Genomic DNA, 21795 nt, shown 5'->3' with positions numbered 1-21795 from the left:
TTTTTAACTCGTACGGTTAAATTGTAATTAGAATTTTTATCTAATAACAACATCTTAACTTACCAGGGCACAGATTTGAAGATTTTCATATGCAGCCTACAGAATACATATAATATGAAAATTTAAATAATTTACGTTTCAAATTTGTCAAAATGGCCCCCTCTTTCCACAGAATTACGCCTATTGAACAAAACCAAGGCAATGCATACAAGAAGATATTTATATTTGTAAATGTAAAAAAATTTCCGATTAAGTTTGTTTGGAATTTCGCACAAAGCTACTCGAGGGCTATCTGTGCTAGCCGTCTCTAATTTAGCAGTGTGAGACTAGAGGGAAAGCAGCTAGTCATCACCACCCAACGCCAACTCTTGGGCTACTCTTTTACCAACGAATAGTGGGATTGACCGTCACATTATACACCCTCACGGCTGGGAGGGCGAGCATGTTTAACGCGACGCGGGCGCGAACCCGCAAATTACAAGTCGCACGCCTTACGCGCTTGGCCATGCCAGGCACTTCCGATTAAGAACAAAGTAATAACAACATTTATCACAGTATTTTTAATAATACCGATTCTGTAGAATATTATTTTAAATTTTTTATACCTAAAAAGACGGTATCATTTCTCAAATTATTACAATAACCTACAGTCGATCAAGTAGGCCTACTGATATTTAAATTTGACCATTACGCAATTAGCTCTAGTAGACATTTAGGAACTTTGCTATGTTCCATAATTATTTTTTCGATTTTCACACAATTATTCTAAAGCAAGATAAACGATAAAAATCGTTACATTTGCCACTTGATTTTGAGATAACGTATTATGAGAATAACCTGCTGTACTTTTGCCTCATATTATTTATGAAACATCTGCAATCAATATTAATAACTTCAGGAAAGTACATTATTTATACCTTTCCCAGATATTCAACTTTTTCATGGCGTAATCACTCCAGTGAATCTCAACAGTCAGGGTAAGTGCATTCTTTTCTGGTTTTATTTTTATGAAAAGAAACTATAACATACAAATCTCGTGATATAAAATAAAATGAGTGTTAACATTTTGCAGACTTCAATCTAACATAGCTATCTAATTACAGAGAAATTACTAATATTTGACTTACAGTGATTTATTTCTCTGCGTTGCACAAGGCTTTCCGCTAAGTTCTATTTTATTGCATACAAACAGTAGCTCGCGAACCACCAGAGTTTATAATCTAGTATATTATTGGGTTCTAAACGTCAGTCATGCCATAGGAACCAATAGGATAAAAGCTATACATTTGTTCGGTAGAATTAACAAGTTTATAACCCAACTTTTGTAAAACGTCTCCACAGACTCTTTGAATGGTTAGTATCTCTTCCAAGGGAAGTTCATCGACCCACCGAAAGATGGCTTTAACAGGCTTTTTGTGAGTTGAAGGACTCTGAAGTTTACCATCGTGGTCATAAAAAGTGTGAGTAAGAAAAGTGTTTAGGCGCTTTCTCAGGAAAAAATCGATTCGGGGATGGCTAGGAAGTTGAAGAAAGTTAAACAGTTTCTTAGTTGTCTCGTATGGCCACAGGGAAAGATCTTCGAAACGAAAATGAAAAAACTGCTGCGGGTAAAGCCTTTTCAGCGTTTCGCCAACTTCGATGTCCTTACGCATAGCTTCACAGAGGAACACTGGGTTTCTGCAAGCGTCGGTTATACACCAACGACGTTTATTACGAGATGAAATTATGGCACGCGGGTCACGAACTAAATTAATAATTTTTAAATGATGGAAAGCAGGTTCGTCTAACAGCATCGCCAGTTTAGCCAGTCGAAGCCGAACGATTTTGAAGAGCAAGCTGGAAGACCTTCGACAAGCCTCGGAGAGAAAGAGTTTACCCAAGCATCGTTCGGTTGGTTCAGAGAAACACAGACTTGGATTTGATTGATATAAACAAGCTTCTACAGGTCTTCGAAAACAGGGCCATGAACAGTTTCTGTAATGGAACAATGTATCACTGTTCCATTCTCCAAAACGAACCTACGATTAAAACATTAGTATTAGACATCTTACATTCTTGGACATTACATTTATTATCTAGTCCCTTAGGAATTTACAATAATTACAATAATATCATTCCAACCTCACCATACATGTCATATCCACCGTTGACAACACGTGTCACTCAATCCTAAATTCTTGAGATGCGACAAACACAGTAGTGGTCGTAATATTATAGGTATATATAAACCACTTGATACAATAATAAATGCGGTTGTAAGCCCTGTGAAGGCCGATGAAGAATTATTTATAACTATGCTTGTCACAGGGCATTAGTATTAGGCCTATTACATTCCACACACTTCAAATAACACAATAAGAACAATTTGTACAAACTTAATACTGACTTACGTATAAGAGACCATAAATATAATGGTGGGAAACACAACCTGATGAACTTAATAAACAACAGAACAAAGAAGTAAATAAAGTTACTTGAAGGCCTCACAAAAACTGCGTGTACGGACTTTATAAACGTTAATCAAAGTAAGTCTTGGATAACTATAAATTAAATACTGGTAAGAATAATGTTATTTCGAACGTTTTCTTCATATCTAAACTGACACGTAAAGTGTTTTAATACATGGCTCTTAAAAAAAAACATTTTTCCTCCTCGTCACACACTGAAAGAACCGTTCATGGTATCTTCAGTTAATTAAAACAGTTAGTCCTGGATGATTTATATCGATTAATTCTGAATTATGAGTTTGATAACCTAAAAAGGTAGCAAAAATCCATAGATAGCAAAATCACCTTGCGAAAACAGAAGAAAAGCGTATCATATAACGACAGCAATTAAAAACATTATTGTAACGTGTTCTATTGTAACGTTTGTTCCTTTGGGTGTGACGGGTTCGAATCCCCATCACACCAACACATGCTCGCCCTCTCAGCCGTGGGGTGTTATAATGAGCGGTCATTCCCATTATTCGTTGGTAAAAGAGTAGCTCAAGAGTTGTTGGTGAGTGGTGATGACTAGTTGCCTTCTCTGTGGTCTTACACTACTAAATTAGGGACGGCTAGCGCAGATAGCCCTCGTGTAGCTTTGCGCGAAATTCAAAACAAACCAAACCAATCTTTTGGGTTATTAAAAATAATGTGAAGTTCAGCCCGTTCATGATCAACAAATAAGTTCCACGGTGGTATAGCGGTAAGTCTACGAATGTACAACGATAAAATCAAGGGTTCGATTCTCTTAGGTGGACTCAGCAGATAGCCCGATGTGGCTTTGCTATAATGAAAACACAAACATTAATAAATAAATTTATCTCTCTAAGCACATTTTATACAAGCTACATTCACTGGTAGGCCTAACTTCGCAAACAATGTTTCAGCATAAATGTCGAAACTGCGTCAATGTCATACACGAAGCTCACGTTACTTTCTTTCTATTTATCGCTAACAAAAAGTACTCTGATTGACTAAATTTCTAAGCACCATTCACCAGACTAACTAAACTGATTAACTCTGACTCACTCAGTCTGGGGTTTTATAATGTATATTATTTTACAAACCGAGATGTCACTAAAGCCTAAGCTTTCTTGAAATTTCTTTTATTTATCGCAGTTATAACATCATGTAAAAACTCCTTCTAATGAACAAAACATTAAAATATCTAAAAAACGTAGCTTACAGTAACATGTTTAAACGTTTCTGAATCAATATTCATATTATTAATACTTTTAGAAAGAGTTTGTAAACCATACGATATTTACATATTGTAGTTTAATTTAAGATCTTTTGTTATTTTAGAAAGATTTTGTAAGAGTGGAAGTTGGGAATTCCATACACATGTAGTATAAATGTTAGGGTGGGTTTAATTTTTACTTTAGGAGTTATAAAAACTGTTAATGGTAACTTCCTTCCCACAACTGGCTACAGACAGTGAAAGACAGTATCAGTTGAGATAATGTGGGTATAAGCACTCAACTTCAGACCCTTAACTGGCTAGTATAACATCAGCGCTTGGATTTTGTCTATTAAGTCGAATATCCCCAACCCATTTAGGAGCTATTACCACAATTATTATCCGTTACGACTTTGAGGTGCCAACTGGGGTTAACAGTGGATTCTTTGCTAAAAACATGTTAATGCTAAATGTATATTAAATTCATTATTGTTTTAGAGCGCTGATTTTAATTGCCGATAAGCAATTAATTTAATTAATAGTATTAAAGCTATTTATTTAATTATACATATATATGTTTGTATGTATATCACTACGTCTAATATGCACCATCACATCTTCCATGTATATATATATATATATATATAATTTTTTACAAGGCAGTATGCACTCTTTTGGTAACCTGTGGCTTTAATATATATTTGTATTCAGATGTCGTTTTGAAAGATAACTATTTCATCTCTATATATGAGTTGTTTTTTATATGATGTGCTGGATGCCATCTGCTCTTCAGGTTCCAAAGTTACTTGAAGTTCAAGTTTGGGATTCATTGCGCATAATTTCCCATTAAGTTTGATCAAATGTTTTATAACTCATTCCTATTCTGCTTCAGATAACATAACATTAAATTTAGGGTCTAGATATAACGATCTATATAACATAATATTACTCAACTTTTAAGAACTTCTTTTCTCTCGCATTCATTGGTTCTATGATGTTGTGAGCCAGCAGACATTTGATTTTGGATGTTTTTTTTGGAATTTCGCACAAAGCTACTAGAGGGCTATCTGTGCTAGCCGTCCCTAATTTAGCAGTGTAAGACTAGAGGGAAGGCAGCTAGTCATCACCACCCACCGCCAACTCTTGGGCTACTCTTTCACCAACGAATAGTGGGATTGACCGTCACATTATACGCCCCCACGGCATGTTTAGCGCGAAGCGGGCACGAACCCGCGACCCTCGGATTACGAGTCGCACGCCTTACGCGCTTGGCCATGCCAGGCCTTGATTTTGGATATTTCACACTTACAAACAAATCATATCTTATAGAAGCCCTCCAGAGTTAAATTTTTTTCTTGTAAGTCTACTGTAGTTTTTTTTTATTCGGTTCTAATACGCACATGGCCCGGCATGGCCAGACGGGTTAAGGCATGCGACTCGTAATCTGAGGGTCGCGGGTTCGCATTCCCGTCGCACCAAACATGCTTTTCAGTCGTGGGGCCGTTATATAATTACGGTCAATCCCACTATTCGTTGATAAAAGAGTAGCCCAAGAGTTGGCGGTGGGTGGTGATCACTCGCTGCCTTCCCTCTAGTGTTACACTGCTAAATTAGGGACGGCTAGCGCAGATAGCTCTCGAGTAGCATTGCGCGAAATTCAAAAACAAACAAACAAATAATACGCACATAATGTCTTGTAATTTCTTCCAAGATTGAAGAGAAAGTTTTAAGTCCATTCCAGTTATTTCAACAAACAGTTGGAGTTCCGCCGAACGGAAGATCATATGTTGAGCACCTTCTCGTCACCACGTCTACGATAGGCATATAATATTTCTTTGTCTTTTAAAATATTCATTACACTATGTAACAAGAATTTTACTTTTCCTTGTTCCTGGGCAGAAAGTGTTATTTCCCAATTGATTATGCCTAAAGTAAATGGAAAAGACCTATTTTTCTCTTCAAACTTTGCTTTTGCGACCTGGGTAATGAAATTTTCAAATCTACCCATTTTCCAGAACATTTCAGGTAAATTCAGTGCTCAGTAGCTGGAAAAGAATTTTTTCGAACTTACAAGAATTTTCAAGAGCTTTCCATAGTAATATATACATAGGGGCTCACCACTCATCACTTCAGTTTAGTTCTAGCTGCTTAAGTGAACACATAGACCTATCTGATTTTATCAGAGATGGCATCAAGAAGCTGCAAGCATTCTCCAGACGCATTCTGCTATGTATGTGGCCAATTTATCAAGACAAAAGGGAGAAAGTACTCTGTAACAGCATCTGCTAAAACGTGTGAAGCCTACAAGGCATATTTCAGCATGCCTGTAGGGGATCAAGACAAACTCTGGTTACTTCATTTTTCCTGCGAGCACTGCAAAAACACTCTAGAAGGTAAGACGGACAATTTTTACTTGCTTGAATAGTAAGATTTATATTATACAAATTTTAGACCATTTAAAATCTATATATCCTTGGTTTACCTCAAAGAGGAATACAACAGCGTCAAGACCTTGCTAGAAGCCTTGAATTATGATGAGTTTGACTAGGAAGTTATCGGAGACTTCAAAATGATGGCATTCCTGATGGGTCTCCAAGGAGGCTTTACCAAGTTTCCCTGTTATATTTGCCTCTGGGACAGTAGGGACACCACAGTGCACTACACAGGAAGCACTGGCCACAACGGACCGAGTTCACTGTGAGGAGGCACAAAGTCAAGTGTGAGCCACTAGTGAACCTCAAGAAATTGTTGGTCCCACCATTGCACAAAAAATTGGATCTTATGAAACAATTTCTCACAGTTCTTGGTAAGGAGTCTGCAGCCTTCAAATACCTTCGAGACTTCTTCCCTAAGCTGTCTGAGGCAAAGCTCAAAGCTGATGTGTTCATTGGACCACAAATAAAGAAGATCCTGGAGTGCACAGAATTCCCCAAAAAGCTCAGTAAAAAGGAAAACAAAGCTTTGGGACAGCTTTGCCAGAGTTGTTCGGGGCTTCTTGGGCAATCACAAGGTTGAAAACTATGTGGAATTAGTTGAGGTTCTGGTGAAAAACTACGGCAAAATGGGCTGCAGGATGTCCCTGAAAGTCCATATCCTTGACACTCATCTTGATAAATTCAAGGAGAACATGGGAGCATACTCAGAGGAACAAGGCGAGCGCTTTTATCACGATATACTGGACTTTGAACGCCGCTACCAAGGAACGTATAAAGAAAACATGATGTGAGACTATATTTGGGGGCTCATACGTGAAAGTGATTTACATTACAGTCGCAAGTCTCAAAAAACTACTCACTTCTAAACATTTTGTATAACTTTAGTATAAATACATGTAAATCTTGATTCATATGTTGTTTTATTCAGACCTTATGTAAATTAAAATGTGCAAGTTTGCTCCTTTATACACAGAAAATAGGTTAATTTTTAAATTTCATTATCCAGGTCACAAAACAAAGTTTGAAGGGAAGAATGGCCATTTTCTGTATTTTTATAATATAAGCACTTAACAAATAACACATACTATCCAGGATCAAAATTTGTGTTACATAGTGTTGTAGCTGGATTTTGCAGCTTTTTAGACAATTTTCGTGCCTGAGATATAGAATTTCCACACAGTTCTCCATTTGATGCATCTTTTACTGAAAGCTGCAAAGTGTGAGCAGCACATTTAACAGAAAAAAATCACTGCTTAGTTAGTTTAATACCATGTAGTTCACTTATATCACTTGTTTAATATCATGTAGTTCACTTATATCACTTGTTTAATATCATGTAGTTCACTTATATCAATTTCATCACTGGCAGTCTCAGTTCCCTCATCGGAAATCAATTTCACGGCTTTAACCATATTTCTAGCATTATGAGTAATGGTATAATACACGTGATTTATACTTAAATTGTATTTCGATAACATATTTATGACTATTTCTTTGATTTTTTACCCGAATGAGTTGAACATAAGTTTGTAACAGCTAACGTTCTTATTTGAAGAGAGTCTCTATTAATGACTTGGACATTAAAGACTAGCATAGATCAATCCAAACAAGTTGCGATGTCAATTTTCAGTGAAAACATTCTATTTTGCAGCTATTCACGTATTTACTTCACAATTTTTGTAGCTTTTTTTATTTCATAAAGTCAAATTTTTCTTCCGATCCATTGTTGTGTTAAGCGTCTTTTTAATTGGATCGATTACTTTACATAAACCACTGCCCTCTACTGTAGAAAAAGGTCTCGCATTTAGGGTTACCAACTCAACCATAGAATTATTAAACGTTTTTATGTCCATTGCAATATTTATTGTTGTACAAAAAACTCGTGGTTTTTGCACACTTGGTGTCGCTGTGGTCTTGCGTCTTCTCATCTTGCGCGAGTGATCTTTTCATTGTTTGAGCTTCACGTCTTCTTACAAGATTTTCAAATTCTGCTTTATGGTGTCTCTCCATGTGTTTTGTTAGATTGATAGCACAAGGATTTTTAAAACCATAATGCAACCAGTTACACTACAAGTTGATTTTGTGTGTTCGCGAAAACCAGCGATTGTGAAATATAAATATACTTCATTAGTTTTGTAACACCCCATATTTGAAAAGGGTAGGAAAACGTATAAAATGGCGACCAGACAAAATATTCGAAAGAACGGTCTTCCCTGGTACGATTCAGATGGATTAAGTAACGTTCACTATTTCTCTTTAGCTTTGTCTGCAGCAGATGAGCGCTGATAGGACTATATATTGCCCAGTGAGCAACCTTTGATATTTCGGTAGAGTATGGGCGGAGCTTAGTGACGTCAAGTGCGCCTCTCAGTTAGCCCCACTTTACTCACTCCACAAAATTTCCCTTGATAAATAATGGCCTAAGTTTGTGTCACATTATACTAAGAAAATGTTATAGAGGAAAATGTTTTAATTGCCAGTCGTTTTCTAAGAAAAGAAGAGAAATAGCCAACATGGCAAGTAATTGTACCGTGTATGGATATTTCAATAGTAAGAATAGAACAAGTGAAAACGAATATTTTTTACTTTCGTTTTCTAAAGAGAATGACATAAAAATGCAGTAGATTCATTTATACAGACGCAGGTACCATAAGAATACGGATAATGATTTCAAAGAATGATTATGCTGACGATATGAAGTCGCGTATTTTCGAAATCCCAAGTTAGAGAAATGAAAGATGATTGAAGAAGGTTGTAGCGCCATCTCTATTCTTTCACACATCTATGTTGGTGTTAAACATGTTCATTTTATGAATAAACAAAGAAATTCATAATAATCTTATGTCATGAATCGATGTAATGTTGTATGTCTTAACTAGCCACCTTTGCATTTCTAACATCTTATGGACTTTTTCAAGAAATAAGATATCGACAAATATATCAGCAGATATTCCATGAATACTGTAAATACAATAATAATGAAATTACTGAACAAATACATTACTCCTGTCATGGAACAGAGTCGACAGAGAATTTCTCTCATGATATGTGACAAATGTAATACATATGGTATCGCATGAGTGTATTGATGAAAAGTGTTAACAAATGAACGGTACTGTTGTTACTGTTGAATTATTCAATCATTATTTACACAAAATAATTTTAATTTTCATTTGTCTACATTGTTTTCCTTCTTTCTTAGTATACTCTGTAATGTTACTTAGTAATTTCGTCCTTATTTAATTTTTATGTACTTTTATCTTTAAAATATTTTTATATATATGTATGTATATATATAAACAGTATACTGTGTATATATGTTTTATTCCTTCAATTTTAATCTAAAAGTGGTTCATATGAACTAATTTATATCACAATAACTATAAAATATATATCATTAAAAAGATTCCTACATTACACTTAATTGTCATAAGAGACGCTTATCATCCACTGTACCCAGCAGTATTGCATCCAAGCTTTAGAACATTACGCTCTCCAAACGTGCTATTTAGCATCCGAGTTGCGTCTGAACTTAATATATCAAAAAATATCTTTTATATCACTTCATAACTTCTCAGACCTATATAGTAGGTACTCGTTTATAACATACTGAAAGTTCACGGTTCCACCAATAAGCTATAGTGAAATATACTGCAATTTTATTTGCATCCGGCTTTTAATAATGTCTCATTGTTAGGACATTTTCTTTTTTCTCCGTATAATGTCTCATCTCGTTCTTTAGATGTTTATGAGAAATATTCACATTAATAATAAGTTAATTAATTTAAGATACCAAAGGCAGCAGATAAGAGCAATGTATAATGACACTGCTGAATCAGAAACGTTTACCAGATTCAGGGCTATCTGGATTTGGTCAAAACGAAAGTAGCTGAATATTCATTCACTGAAAAACATGATAGCCCTTGTTATGTTTCTAATTAACAAGCTTCCTTTGAGACTATTTGATCACGTTGACATCAAAGAAAGCCGATTTTAGGCTTAATGAAGTTAAATTCTAATTATATACTGACCAATGATTTGGAAAGGTAAGCAACTGGTCATTCTCTCAAAAGGTCATTTTTATAATTCCCAAAAAGGTTCAAAGGCGCCGCTTCCTTCTCTATTTTGTTCCGTGTTGCCATTCTATAAATACAGTCAGCGGTCACTTTCCAGGTAGCAGCAGCCTCATTAAAAAATTGGGAACTTACAACAATTGAGCCGAATAGATTTTTGTAATAATACCATTTCTTTAAGAGGTTTAATACAGTAGAACAGATTAAGGGTGGATGGAAGGGTCTAATCAAGTCAATAAAAATGTAAGGAAAAATAGAGATGGGCGACATAATGGGTACTCAAACACAAATGTAAGTCTGATCTGAGGATTTGGATTCATAAGGGGAATAACACGTGCGAGTGATTCTCTACTGATGAAAGCTTCCTAGAGAAACCGAAATACAAACCGATATTTCTTATCGATTCGAATTCAAATTTAATTTTTAACATCATTTCAATTCGATTTTCAATTTAAGTTTTTAATTTTTTTTCGAATCGATTTTTCTTCTGATTTCGGTTCGTGAAAAAGTATCAGTTTTATCAGTTTATCGATTCAGTTTCCTATCCCTAAGTTTATACGCATAAGGTTCTATATTTGCATACACACAGTATCGTGTTTCGGATATACTGCAGATAACATATTGTGTTTAGATTTTTCTTTATGTTTAAGTAGAGATTAATATATTTGTAGTTTTAAAATAAATATACACATCTATATGTACATTAGCTTACTGTATTCACATTTTTAATTTTTTTTAAATAACTTTCCTAAAGTTAAGAGACAAAATGACTCTGCAAAACCTCGTGACAGTGATAAACAGTTCGTTTTTAAAGAAAAGAGACACTAAGAGGGCCTTTTTAACATAATATTTAAGGACAACAACGCACCTGTTAGTCCATCTCATCCTCTAAGAAAATTAAAACTATTAAATAAAAAAAAACTGAAGCCATCCCTTTTCAATGGGGCCCGACATGGCTAGGTGGTTAGGGTGCTATATACGTAATCTGTGGGTCGCAGGTTCGAATCCCCGTCATACCAAACATGCTTGCCCTTTCAGTCGTGGGGGACGTTATAATATGACGGTGAACTTCAACAGCATGTAACTCACACTTTACATATAAAGCCACTCCTTCCCCTTTCTTTACTGCTCTGTCCCTATTAAATAGCCTAAAACCATGTATTTCAAGGAAATTTCTGTCGTCAAAAACATCTACATTTAACCAAGTTTCAGTTATTCTCATTATATCTAAAGCTTCTACTCCTACCAATGTCCTAAACTCATCTATTTTATTTTTTATACTTCTAGCATTACAATAATAACAATTAAGCTTATTCTTATAACTACTTTTATTTTGATTTCCTACACTAAACTTTCCTTTACATCACAATTTGTTTCATTTTCCTTATCTTTGCCCTCTCCACTGTCTAATCCTAGTTTAAAGCTTCCCTAACAGCTGAGTTAATAGCCCTTACAAACATGCCAGACCATTTCGTACTTAAATATAAACCATGCTTTCCAGAAAATTCTCTCCTCCCACTGAACTGATCCCATAAGTCCAACCATTTAACATGTTCATCCTTACATATTAATTTCAGCCCCAGTGACCTACTCAAAATTTCATCTCCGCAATTAATTATTAGTAGTACATATAAATTAAACATTCTCAATACTAGCGTCCTTAAAAGTGTATTGTAGTCCAGAGTTCCCAAATAAAACCCATTAGTTGCACCTATAACACCTAACAAACTAGGAACGCTTAACCCCTGAAGTAGTCTTAATCATTGTGTTACTTGTAAAATTAAAGTAAGCGCTTGATACTATAATTAAATACCAATAGCCTGTTGTTAACACTGTTGAGCCTAAGTCTGATAGTTAACCAGTTTTAAACTATATTTATTAAATAAATCAATATACTTAATTTGTCTTACAATCTAACTGCAAGTTGAATTATAACTAAGCCTAATCCAACGTTATAACTACTACTAAAATCTAAATTAAAAACTTATAGCTACTATTTTAATCTCTAATCTTATTAAATCTAGTTATTTTTGTTATTCAATTCTAATTTCTAAAAGATGAAAACAATAAAACCACATAACATTGAAAAATCTGCAATTTTATCAGAAAGTAGCTTTCTAACGTCTTTTCTTTCAACATAGCGCCTTCTGTCTTTATCTTTATTTCGAATAAACGAAGAAACCATTTTACAAATTAGAAGTACAACACTTTAATATAAGTGATAAATAAGGTATTAAAATAGGTATAGATGATAAAACTATCGCACCCATTTGATACCTTTCCTCGAATAGATGTATAATATCACATAAATATTATTTTGTTTGCTACCTTATTTATATATTTATGATATAATGTAATACAACTTTTATCAGAAAAGTTGTTAAAATATTCTTAATTAAGACAAACAGAGAAAACTACAAAAAGGCCTATATGACCACACTGCTTTAAATTAAGCCTTCTTTGTGAAATTAGTCATGTTATTTCTATTTAGAAACATACAAATGGTAATATATACATAGCTATTAGTTTAGAAACAAAAAGAAGTTTTAAATCCTAAATGTAATTATTAATGTATATTATTTACGAAACGTAAAACTGCATATCATGCATTATTATAATGCATAAACCACAATATTACAGCCGTCCGTTAGTTCAGCGGTAAGTAGACGAACCTACAATCAGGCGTTCGACTCCCCTCGGTGGGCTCAGCAGATAGCCCGCTGTGATTTTGCTATAAGAAAAATACACACACTCAATATTAAAGTGTGTTGTTAGTCCTTACTCTGAAATCAGATTTATATTTAACATGACTAAAATTTATAATAACGACAGTTTCACGTAATGTGTTTTGTATCATAACTTAGTACTATAAATACCACTTGAACCACAACATTTTGTGTGGTGTTCTAAGCAGCATGATTAACCCTGATATGTCTCAAATTAAATGCATATAATTTTATGAAAATAAAAACTGTGTTGAATAAACAATGAAATGAAGGATTTTTCTATTTCCCAATAAACTTTTATTTATTTATTTTGATTTTATAACATATATATATAACAATTAATAAATAATTGCTACCTGCTGAAAGAATTCGTCAACATTTTCATATTCGCAACGTGCGAGGTGACGTAACGTCTTTAATGCAAGTTTTGTTTGTTCGGGGTCAAGTTCTCTGAAAAGATCGAGGTACATAAAGGGTTCGTAACGATAGAAGACTCCAGGGTAATTACTAATCAGTTCTCCGGTAAATGTAGACCCACTTCTCCAGTAAGTTTGCAGTGTAATAACGGATTTCACTCGATTTGTTGGCATTGGAAAACGTTTCTTACCAGAAACTGGTGTTGTGACTTCATCTTCTAACATTTAAAAATAATTTTTATATAAGAAAAACTCTCCATAAACAACTACTATAAAAATTTGACATTTTTAAAAAAATTGAAATGTAAGAATGCAATATTATACTTTTTTTTTTTTTTTTTTTTTGCAAAGTGTAATCGACACCAACCCAGTACGATTACTCGTATACAAAACATGTTAAACTGAACGTAGCGTACGTATTTTTTTGTAGCGAATTATTTTGTAGTCTGTTTATCGTGACCATACAGTTCTGAATGGTTAATTTATTTGTTATATTAGCCTGGCATGGCCAAGCGCGTAAGGCGTATGACTTGTAATCCGAGGGTCGCGGGTTCGCGCTTGCGTCGCGCTAAACATGCTCGCCCTCCCAGCCGTGGGGGTGTATAATGTGACGATCAATCCCACTATTCGTTGGTACAAAAGTAACCCAAGAGTTGGTGGTGGGTGGTGATGACTAGCTGCCTTCCCTCTAGTCTTACACTGCTAAATTAGGGACGGCTAGCACAGATAGCCCTCGAGTAGCTTTGTGCGAAATTCCAAAAAACAAACAAACAAACAAACAATTGTTATATTAATTCTTGACTTCAGCAGAGAAATTCAGACGATCAAAGAAAGTAACATCAAGAATAAGGTAAACACAATCAAAGAAAGGTAACATCAAAAATAAGGTACACACAATCAAAGAAAGGTAACATCAGGAAAAAGGTACACACAATCAAAGAAAGTAACATCAAGAAGGAGGTACACACAATCAAAGAAAGGTAACATCGGGAAAAAGATACAGACCATCAAAGAAAGGTAACATCAAGAAGAAGGTACACACAATCAAAGAAAGGTTGCATCAGGAAAAAGATACAGAAAATCAAAGAAAGGTAACATCAGGAGAAAGATTCATACTACCAAAGAAAAGTAACATCATGGAAAAGATACAGACGATCCAAAACTGTAACATCAGGAGAAAGATACAGACGTTCCAAGCTAGGTAACATAAAGAAAAAGACACAGACGATCAAAGAAATGTGACATAACCAAAATTATACAGATGATGAAAGAAAGGTAACATCAGGAAAAAGATACAGACGATAAAGAAACGTAACATCAGGAAAACATACAGACGATGAATGAAAGGTAACATCAGGAGAAAGAGAGAAAGATACAGACGATCAAAGAAAGGTAGCATAAGAAAAAAGGTACACAAGATGAAAGAAAGCTAACATCAACAAAAAGATACAGAAGATTAAACAAAGGTAACATCACATGAAAGATACAGAGAATCAAAGAAAGGTAGCATAAGAAAAAAGGTTCACAAGATGAAAGAAAGCTAACATCAACAAAAAGATACAGAAGATTAAACAAAGGTAACATCACATGAAAGATACAGAGAATCAAAGAAAGGTAACATCAAAAAAAAAAAAAAGGAACGAACGATCTAAGCAAGGTAACATAAAGAAAAAGATACAAACGATTAAAAAAAGGTAACATCAGGAGAAAGATAGACACGATGAAAGAAAGGTAAGATAAAGAAAAAGATAGAGATAATCAAAGAAAGGTAACATCAGGACTAAATACAGATGATCAAGGAAAGGTATCATCAGGAAAAGATACAGATGATCAAAAAAGTTAACATCAGGAAAAAGATACAGACGATCAAAGAAATGTGACATAACCAAAAACATAAGACTATGAAAAAAAGAGTAACATCAGGAGAAAGGTAGAGATGATCAAAAAAGGTAACTTCAGGAAAAAGATACAAACGGTCACAACAAGGTAACATAATGAAAAAGATGTTACGACCAAAGAAAAGTAACATCAGTAAAAAGATACAGAAGATAAAAGAAAAGTAACATCACGGAAAAGATACAGACGAAAAAGAAAGATAACATCAAAACAAGGTACACACGATCAAAAAAGGTAACATCACGAGAAACATACAAACGATCAAAGAAAGGTAACATAAAAATAGATATACACGATCAAACAAAGGTAACATCAGATGATCAAGGACAGGTATCATCAGGAAAAGATACAGCTGAACAAAAAAGTAACGTCAGGAGAAAGATACAGATGATCAAAGAAATGTGACATAACCAAAAACATACAGACGATAAAAGAAAGGTGACATGAGGAAAAAGAACAGATAACAAAACTAGAGTAACATAAGGAAAAATATACAGATGATCAAAGTAAGGTGACATGAGTGAAAAACCAGACAATCAAAGAACGATGACAATGAAAAAGGTACAGAGATCAAAGAAATGTAACATAAGTAAAAAGATACAGAAGATCAAAGAAAGGTGACCTGAGACAAAAACAGACGATCAAAGAAATATAACATAAGGAAAAAGGTACACATAATCAAAGAAAGGTAACATAAGGAAGAAGATACAGATAAACAAAAAAAGATGACACAAGGAAAAACAGACGATGAAAGAAAGGTAACGTAAAAAAATACACACAATCAAAGAAAGCTAACATAAGGAAAAGACACAGTCGATCAAAAAAACATAACATCAGGAAAAAGGTAGAGACTATTAAAGAAAGGTAACATCAGGAAAAAGATACAAACGATCAAAGAGAGATAACATCACGGAAAAGATACAGACGATAAAACAAGGTAACATAAATAAAAAGATACAAACGATAAAGGAATATAACATCACGGTAAAGAGATATACGATAAAAGAAATATAGCATAAGCAAAAGATAAAGACGATTAAAAATTGGTAACAGTAGGAAAAAGATAAAGACGATCAAAGAAATGTGACACAAAAAGAAAAATAGATATGATCAAAGAAAGGTAATATCAGGAAAAATACAGATGATAAAAAAGGTAACATGAGGAAAAAGATACAGATGAGGAAAGAAATGTAACATCAGGAGAAAAATAGAGAATTTCAAAGAAAAGTATTATGAAGAAAAAGATACAGAAGATGAAAGAAAGGTAACATCACGGAAAACAGATATACGATCAAAGAAAGTTAACATAACGAAAAGATAAAGACGATTAATGAATGGTAACATTTGGAAAGACATAGTAAAAAGAACAGACGATTACAGAAATGTAACATAAAAAAAAGATACACACGATCAAAGAAAGGTAACATAAGGAAAAATATACAGATAATCAAAGAAAGGTGGCATAAGGAAAAAAAAGACGATGAAAGAAAGGTAACTTAAAAATATATATACACACGATCAAAGAAAGCTAACATAAGGAAAAAGACACACTCCATCAAAGAAAGGTAACATCAGGAAAAAGATACAAACGATCAAAGAAAGGTAATATCACGGAAAAGACACACTCCATCAAAGAAAGGTAACATCAGGAAAAAGATACAAACGATCAAAGAAAGATAACATCACGGAAAAGATACATATGATCAAAAAAAGGTAACATCAGGAGAAAGATACAGACGACCAAAAAAAGGTAGCATAAGAAAAAAGATAAAGACGATCAATGAAAGGTAACAGCAGGAAAAATACAGATAAACAAGGAAAGATAACATGAGGAAAAAGATACAGACGATCAAAGAAAGATTACAAAAGTAAAAAGATACAGAAGATCAAAGAAAGGTAACATCACGGACAAGGTACAAACGATTAAAGAAATGTAACATAAGGGAAAAGGTACAAACGATTAAAGGAAGGTAACACAAGTAAAAAGATACAGATGATCCAAGCAAAATAAGAAAAGCATAAAGACAAAGACGATCAAAGATAGGTAACATCAGAAGAAAGATGTAGACGATAAAAAAAGATAACATCAGGAAGAAGATATACACAATCAAAGAAAGGTAACAGCAGGGAAAGATACACATGATTACATCGGGATATAGCTGCTCCAGTAGAATATTGCGAGAACAGTTTTCACCATAGTATTCAAATATTATTGCATATACTATGCGCAATTGAACTAATTACCCAGTTTCCTTCACGTTTATTAAACGTTTTAGACCAGAAAGTAAAATTTAGATTGGATAGGGGAGATAGAGTCATTAGCACCGATCGTCAACTCTATAATCGTATATTTGGATTTTACTGTCGCTCTTTTTATTCATTATATCGAACCCACAACCTGACGGTGCGTATAAAAGTTTTTAATACAACAGGACTTAAACCACTGGGATTCACAGTCCAGAACATTAATTACTAAGCCTCGCTCGGTCAATGGTTAAACTAAAATGATTTAATATATAACTAATAAATGTTTTATCCCAAAGCCACATAACAGACTATCTGAACCCTGTCCAGCACGAAGAAAAATAATATCATGATTTTACCAAACGTTTTAATATTTGTGATTTATAAAACCTTTAGTGAAAAATAAACATGAACGATATCATAAAGTTGAATGGCAGGATGTTTGAATTTTGAACATACAGTAAAAATTAAACAACGAAATGACAAAACTATCTTGGAATAAATGACTGAAGTGTGGTCAATCCCGTTTAACCAGCTCAAGTCAACATTTTATGACAGAAATTTAATCTCAAGCGATCAGTTCAGCCCCACACCCAATATTTTACTGATACAAATATGTTGATGATACAGTTGTTGGATTCACATCTACAGAACACAAACGTATTTTTTCAAACACGTGAACACTTTACACATCAACATTAAGTTCACCTGTGAACAGGAAAAAGAACTAGCCAAATAGCATTTCTCAACCTTAAGATCACCAGAACTGACCTACAATTCAAAACAGAAATCCACAGAAAAATCACCCATACTGAATTATACATTCCCTGGGATTCAGCACATAAAACAAAACAAAAACTCAATATATTAAAAAACCAAATAAATACTGCCATAAAACTATGTTCACTCGATAAAATTAACGGTTTTTTGGGGGAAATTTGTTGAAAAAAATTATATTCACACACCTAGATCAACAACAAACAACAATAAATCCCAAGATACAACAGGGCCTGGCATGGCCAAGCGCGTAAGGCGTGCGACTCGTAATCCGAGGGTCGCGGGTTCGCGCTCGCGTCGCGCTAAACATGCTCGCCCTTTCAGTCGTGGGGGCGTTATAATGTGAAGGTCAATCCCACTATTCGTTGGTAAAAGAGTAGCCCAAGAGTTGGCGGTGGGTGGTGATGACTAGCTGCCTTCCCTCTAGTCTTACACTGCTAAATTAGGTTTATGTAGGTAATTGTAGTTTTATGGTCTACAAATATATTTAAAACTCGGATATAATATATGAACATCTTAATCTATTCCCTCTTGCTTTCGCCAGGTGGCTAGGGATTTCAACTCTCGAGTTGAGGGTCGCGGGTTCGAATTTCTATCCCAACAAATGTACTCATTCTTTCAGCCGTATGGGGGTTATAATGTAACGGTAAATCATGCTATTCGTTGATAGAAAGAATTGGCGGCGTGTGGCAATGGCCAGCTATCTTCCGTCTAGTCATTCAGCGCTAAACTGGGCTTTGGTTAATGCAGAGAGCCTTTTTGTGGCTTTTCGCAAATCCTAAACAAACAAACCCACTTGTTTTCGTCATCACCACTAGATTATGTTAGCAGCATAATTCTACAAAATGTTTAAAAATAAAAAATAATTTCCATTTTTGAATTACTGACTAAAGGCACAGAGGTATTGAAAAGTTGGGACGTACATTGAAAATCTAAATCTGAACCTCTGACTATGTCTGATGCAAGTGATCAACAAAGTAAATTTGAATCTCTGACTACGTCTGATACAAGTAATGATTTTGATATTGATACCTGGTTTCTAGGAGTAAAAATTCGAAAACTACTGTTGTGGCACTGAGAGCCGGTTGGGATGTACACTATAAAAAGTAATAAAATCTAATGGTTATGTTATGATAAAAACGATTGTGATTTTTTAATGTGAAATCTTATCAAAGCGGACTAATTTTTAAAATACAATGTTTCAACAGGAACTTCCGCTTTCATGAAAGGTTTTATTTTTCATGTGTATTACTGTTTTATAACTGGCTCAAAAGACCTTCGCTTAACTTAAAAAATATTACACAAAGAAATAAAAGTTTTTGTTGTTTAAATTTATTGACTTCGTGGATAGGCCTAACGTATTTTAACAAGGTTTCTTTAAAACAACTTTTTGATTATGCGAATAAACTTACCGATGAGTGTTTTTCTCTTATTATTGGTTTTAGTTGAGAAACGCTGGTTGTCATCCCTGAACAACGATATTTGTAGACATGCCACCACAAAATACGTAACCACTACAAAACGTATTGCATTCAATAAACGAGAAGGTCTAAGCCATGTTAGAAACATAGTATCGCTGTTTTACTAAAGTCACTTTATCCATAATATATACTATCGCAACCTATTGTTACTGATAGAATTCTAAGAATGATTCTGTTAGTCAGCACGTTGAATTTGAAATTGGTATCCGAGGAACTCGTGTTTTCAATAATGATTTGTCGTAAAAATAAACGAAGAATGGCGGCAACTTTGGTTCCCCAACAAAACCATCTGTTTCCAACTTGATTGTCATTTGACTAAAATAGTATCTATATTTTCTAAGGTAAGCCATTTGTTCCGGCTCTGTCCTACGCTTTACAGCTGACATCATTGTTTTCATTAATATTTTAATTTTTGGCCTTGTATTCATATGACTTTCAAAACATGAGATTTTGTTTTAGTAACATCGCAAGATCGAACTAGAAACTGATATTTTGTTTTGGAAAAAAAAACACCTAAAAACTTTAGTCATAAAGAATAAGTTAAACAATTTAAAAACTCCGTAAAAATTTTTAACTAGTAATGAAAATAGGATATATAATAATAAGCTTTAAATGCTATCATAAAATATATTTTCAATGTTTTAATTCGAATGTTAGTTATGATGTGTATGACATTAATAAGTTTGTGAAAGCTAGCTTAAAAAGTTTTAAGTTTGACGTCATAAAAGCTTAGGAAATATGAGGATCACAAAAGATGAGAGTTCTTGATAAATACGAGAATATGTGAAACTTTGAGTCAGTGTGTTTAGTGAGCGAATTATGATTAGTGAATAAGTATTGAGGGCAGTTAATTTAGTTCAGTGAAATATTTTGATCAGTGTTAATTATTGTGAATGTTTAGTTATTCGATCGATTAGCTGTGAAACTATCGAAGTAAGTTTATTTTTACGTAAGTCCCAGCATCGTTAGTGAGATATTTCCATTTAAACATCACTTGTAAACTTAGGCCTACAAGTTACAAGTGTAGAGGCTTTTAGAAACATTAAGGATAGAATCAGAGGCCTGTGTCCCAAATCTGCAGTTGGTGCCTTGAAAAATAGAAAACCATGATCAAAATTATAAGAAATTCCTCGTGCCTATCAGCCGAGACTCAAATCTTTTAGGCACCTAGCAGTGCCTCTAGAGAAAATAACTGACCTGTTATCGTTACATGGAATGATTTTTGAATTATTTTCACCAAATGATTTGAATGACTTGCCCAATATAATAACAACGTCACTATAATATAATGTGTGGCGAAATGAACAGTCTGTTTTTGAATATTTCATGGGAAGATGTTCGAGGGTATATTTACGCTATCCGTTCTTAAATAACACTATGTAACACAAATGTTGTTCCTGGATAGTATGTATTATTTCTTAATTGCTTATGTTGTAAAAGTACAGAAAATGGCCATTATTCCCTTCAAACTTTGCTTTTGTGACCTGGATAATGAAATTTAGAAATTAACCTATTTTCAATGTAAAAACGGGTAAATTTGCACATTTTCATTTAGATAAGATCTGAATAAAACATCATATGAATCAAGATTTACATGTATTTATACTAAAGTTATACAAAAAATGTTTAGAAGTAACTAAGTTTTCGAGATTTGCGACTGTAAGATAAATCAGTTTCACGTATCAGCCCCCAAATATAGCTTCCCATCATGTTTTCGTTATACGCTCCCAGGTCACAAAAGCAAATCTTGAAGAGAGAAATAGGTCTTTTGAATTTACTTTAGGAATAAGCAATTGAAAAATAACACTTTCTGCCCAGAAACAAGAAAAAGTAAAAATTTTGTTGCATGGTGAAATACGTGATAGACTAGAGGAAAGACAGTTAGCCAACAAGAGTACATTATAAATACATGCATGAATTTTTTTCTATAAAGAGAGTTTGTAGTTACACATTCCGCAGCAGGGGAAGGGAGCGTTACTCTACATGTCAGAATCTGTTAGTTACTCCATCCAGTGTAGCAGGTGCCACAAAGTATTTATTGAAGAAACAACCTATAGACTGGGTGATTGTTTTTGTGAACA

The 21795-nt window shown here is 34.1% G+C and overlaps 1 protein-coding gene across 1 annotated transcript; it reads right to left on the bottom strand.

The window, feature by feature from the left end:
* Positions 1 to 848: 848 nt before the first annotated feature.
* LOC143253513 (carbohydrate sulfotransferase 4-like) lies at positions 849 to 19947 on the bottom strand. The gene is made up of 3 exons (XM_076507524.1): positions 19646 to 19947; positions 13257 to 13534; positions 849 to 2018 (listed from the first exon to the last, which is right to left on the bottom strand). The coding sequence occupies exons 1-3, from the start codon at positions 19800 to 19802 to the stop codon at positions 1239 to 1241; spliced, it is 1215 nt and encodes a 404-aa protein (XP_076363639.1). The 5' UTR covers positions 19803 to 19947; the 3' UTR covers positions 849 to 1238.
* Between the last annotated feature and the right edge of the window lie 1848 nt (positions 19948 to 21795).

This window comes from Tachypleus tridentatus, chromosome 6, assembly GCF_004210375.1.
Source record: "Tachypleus tridentatus isolate NWPU-2018 chromosome 6, ASM421037v1, whole genome shotgun sequence".
NCBI classification, from domain to species: domain Eukaryota; kingdom Metazoa; phylum Arthropoda; class Merostomata; order Xiphosura; family Limulidae; genus Tachypleus; species Tachypleus tridentatus.
The sequence above is the reverse complement of the archived record's forward strand: the minus strand, read 5'-3'. Positions and strand labels throughout refer to the sequence as shown.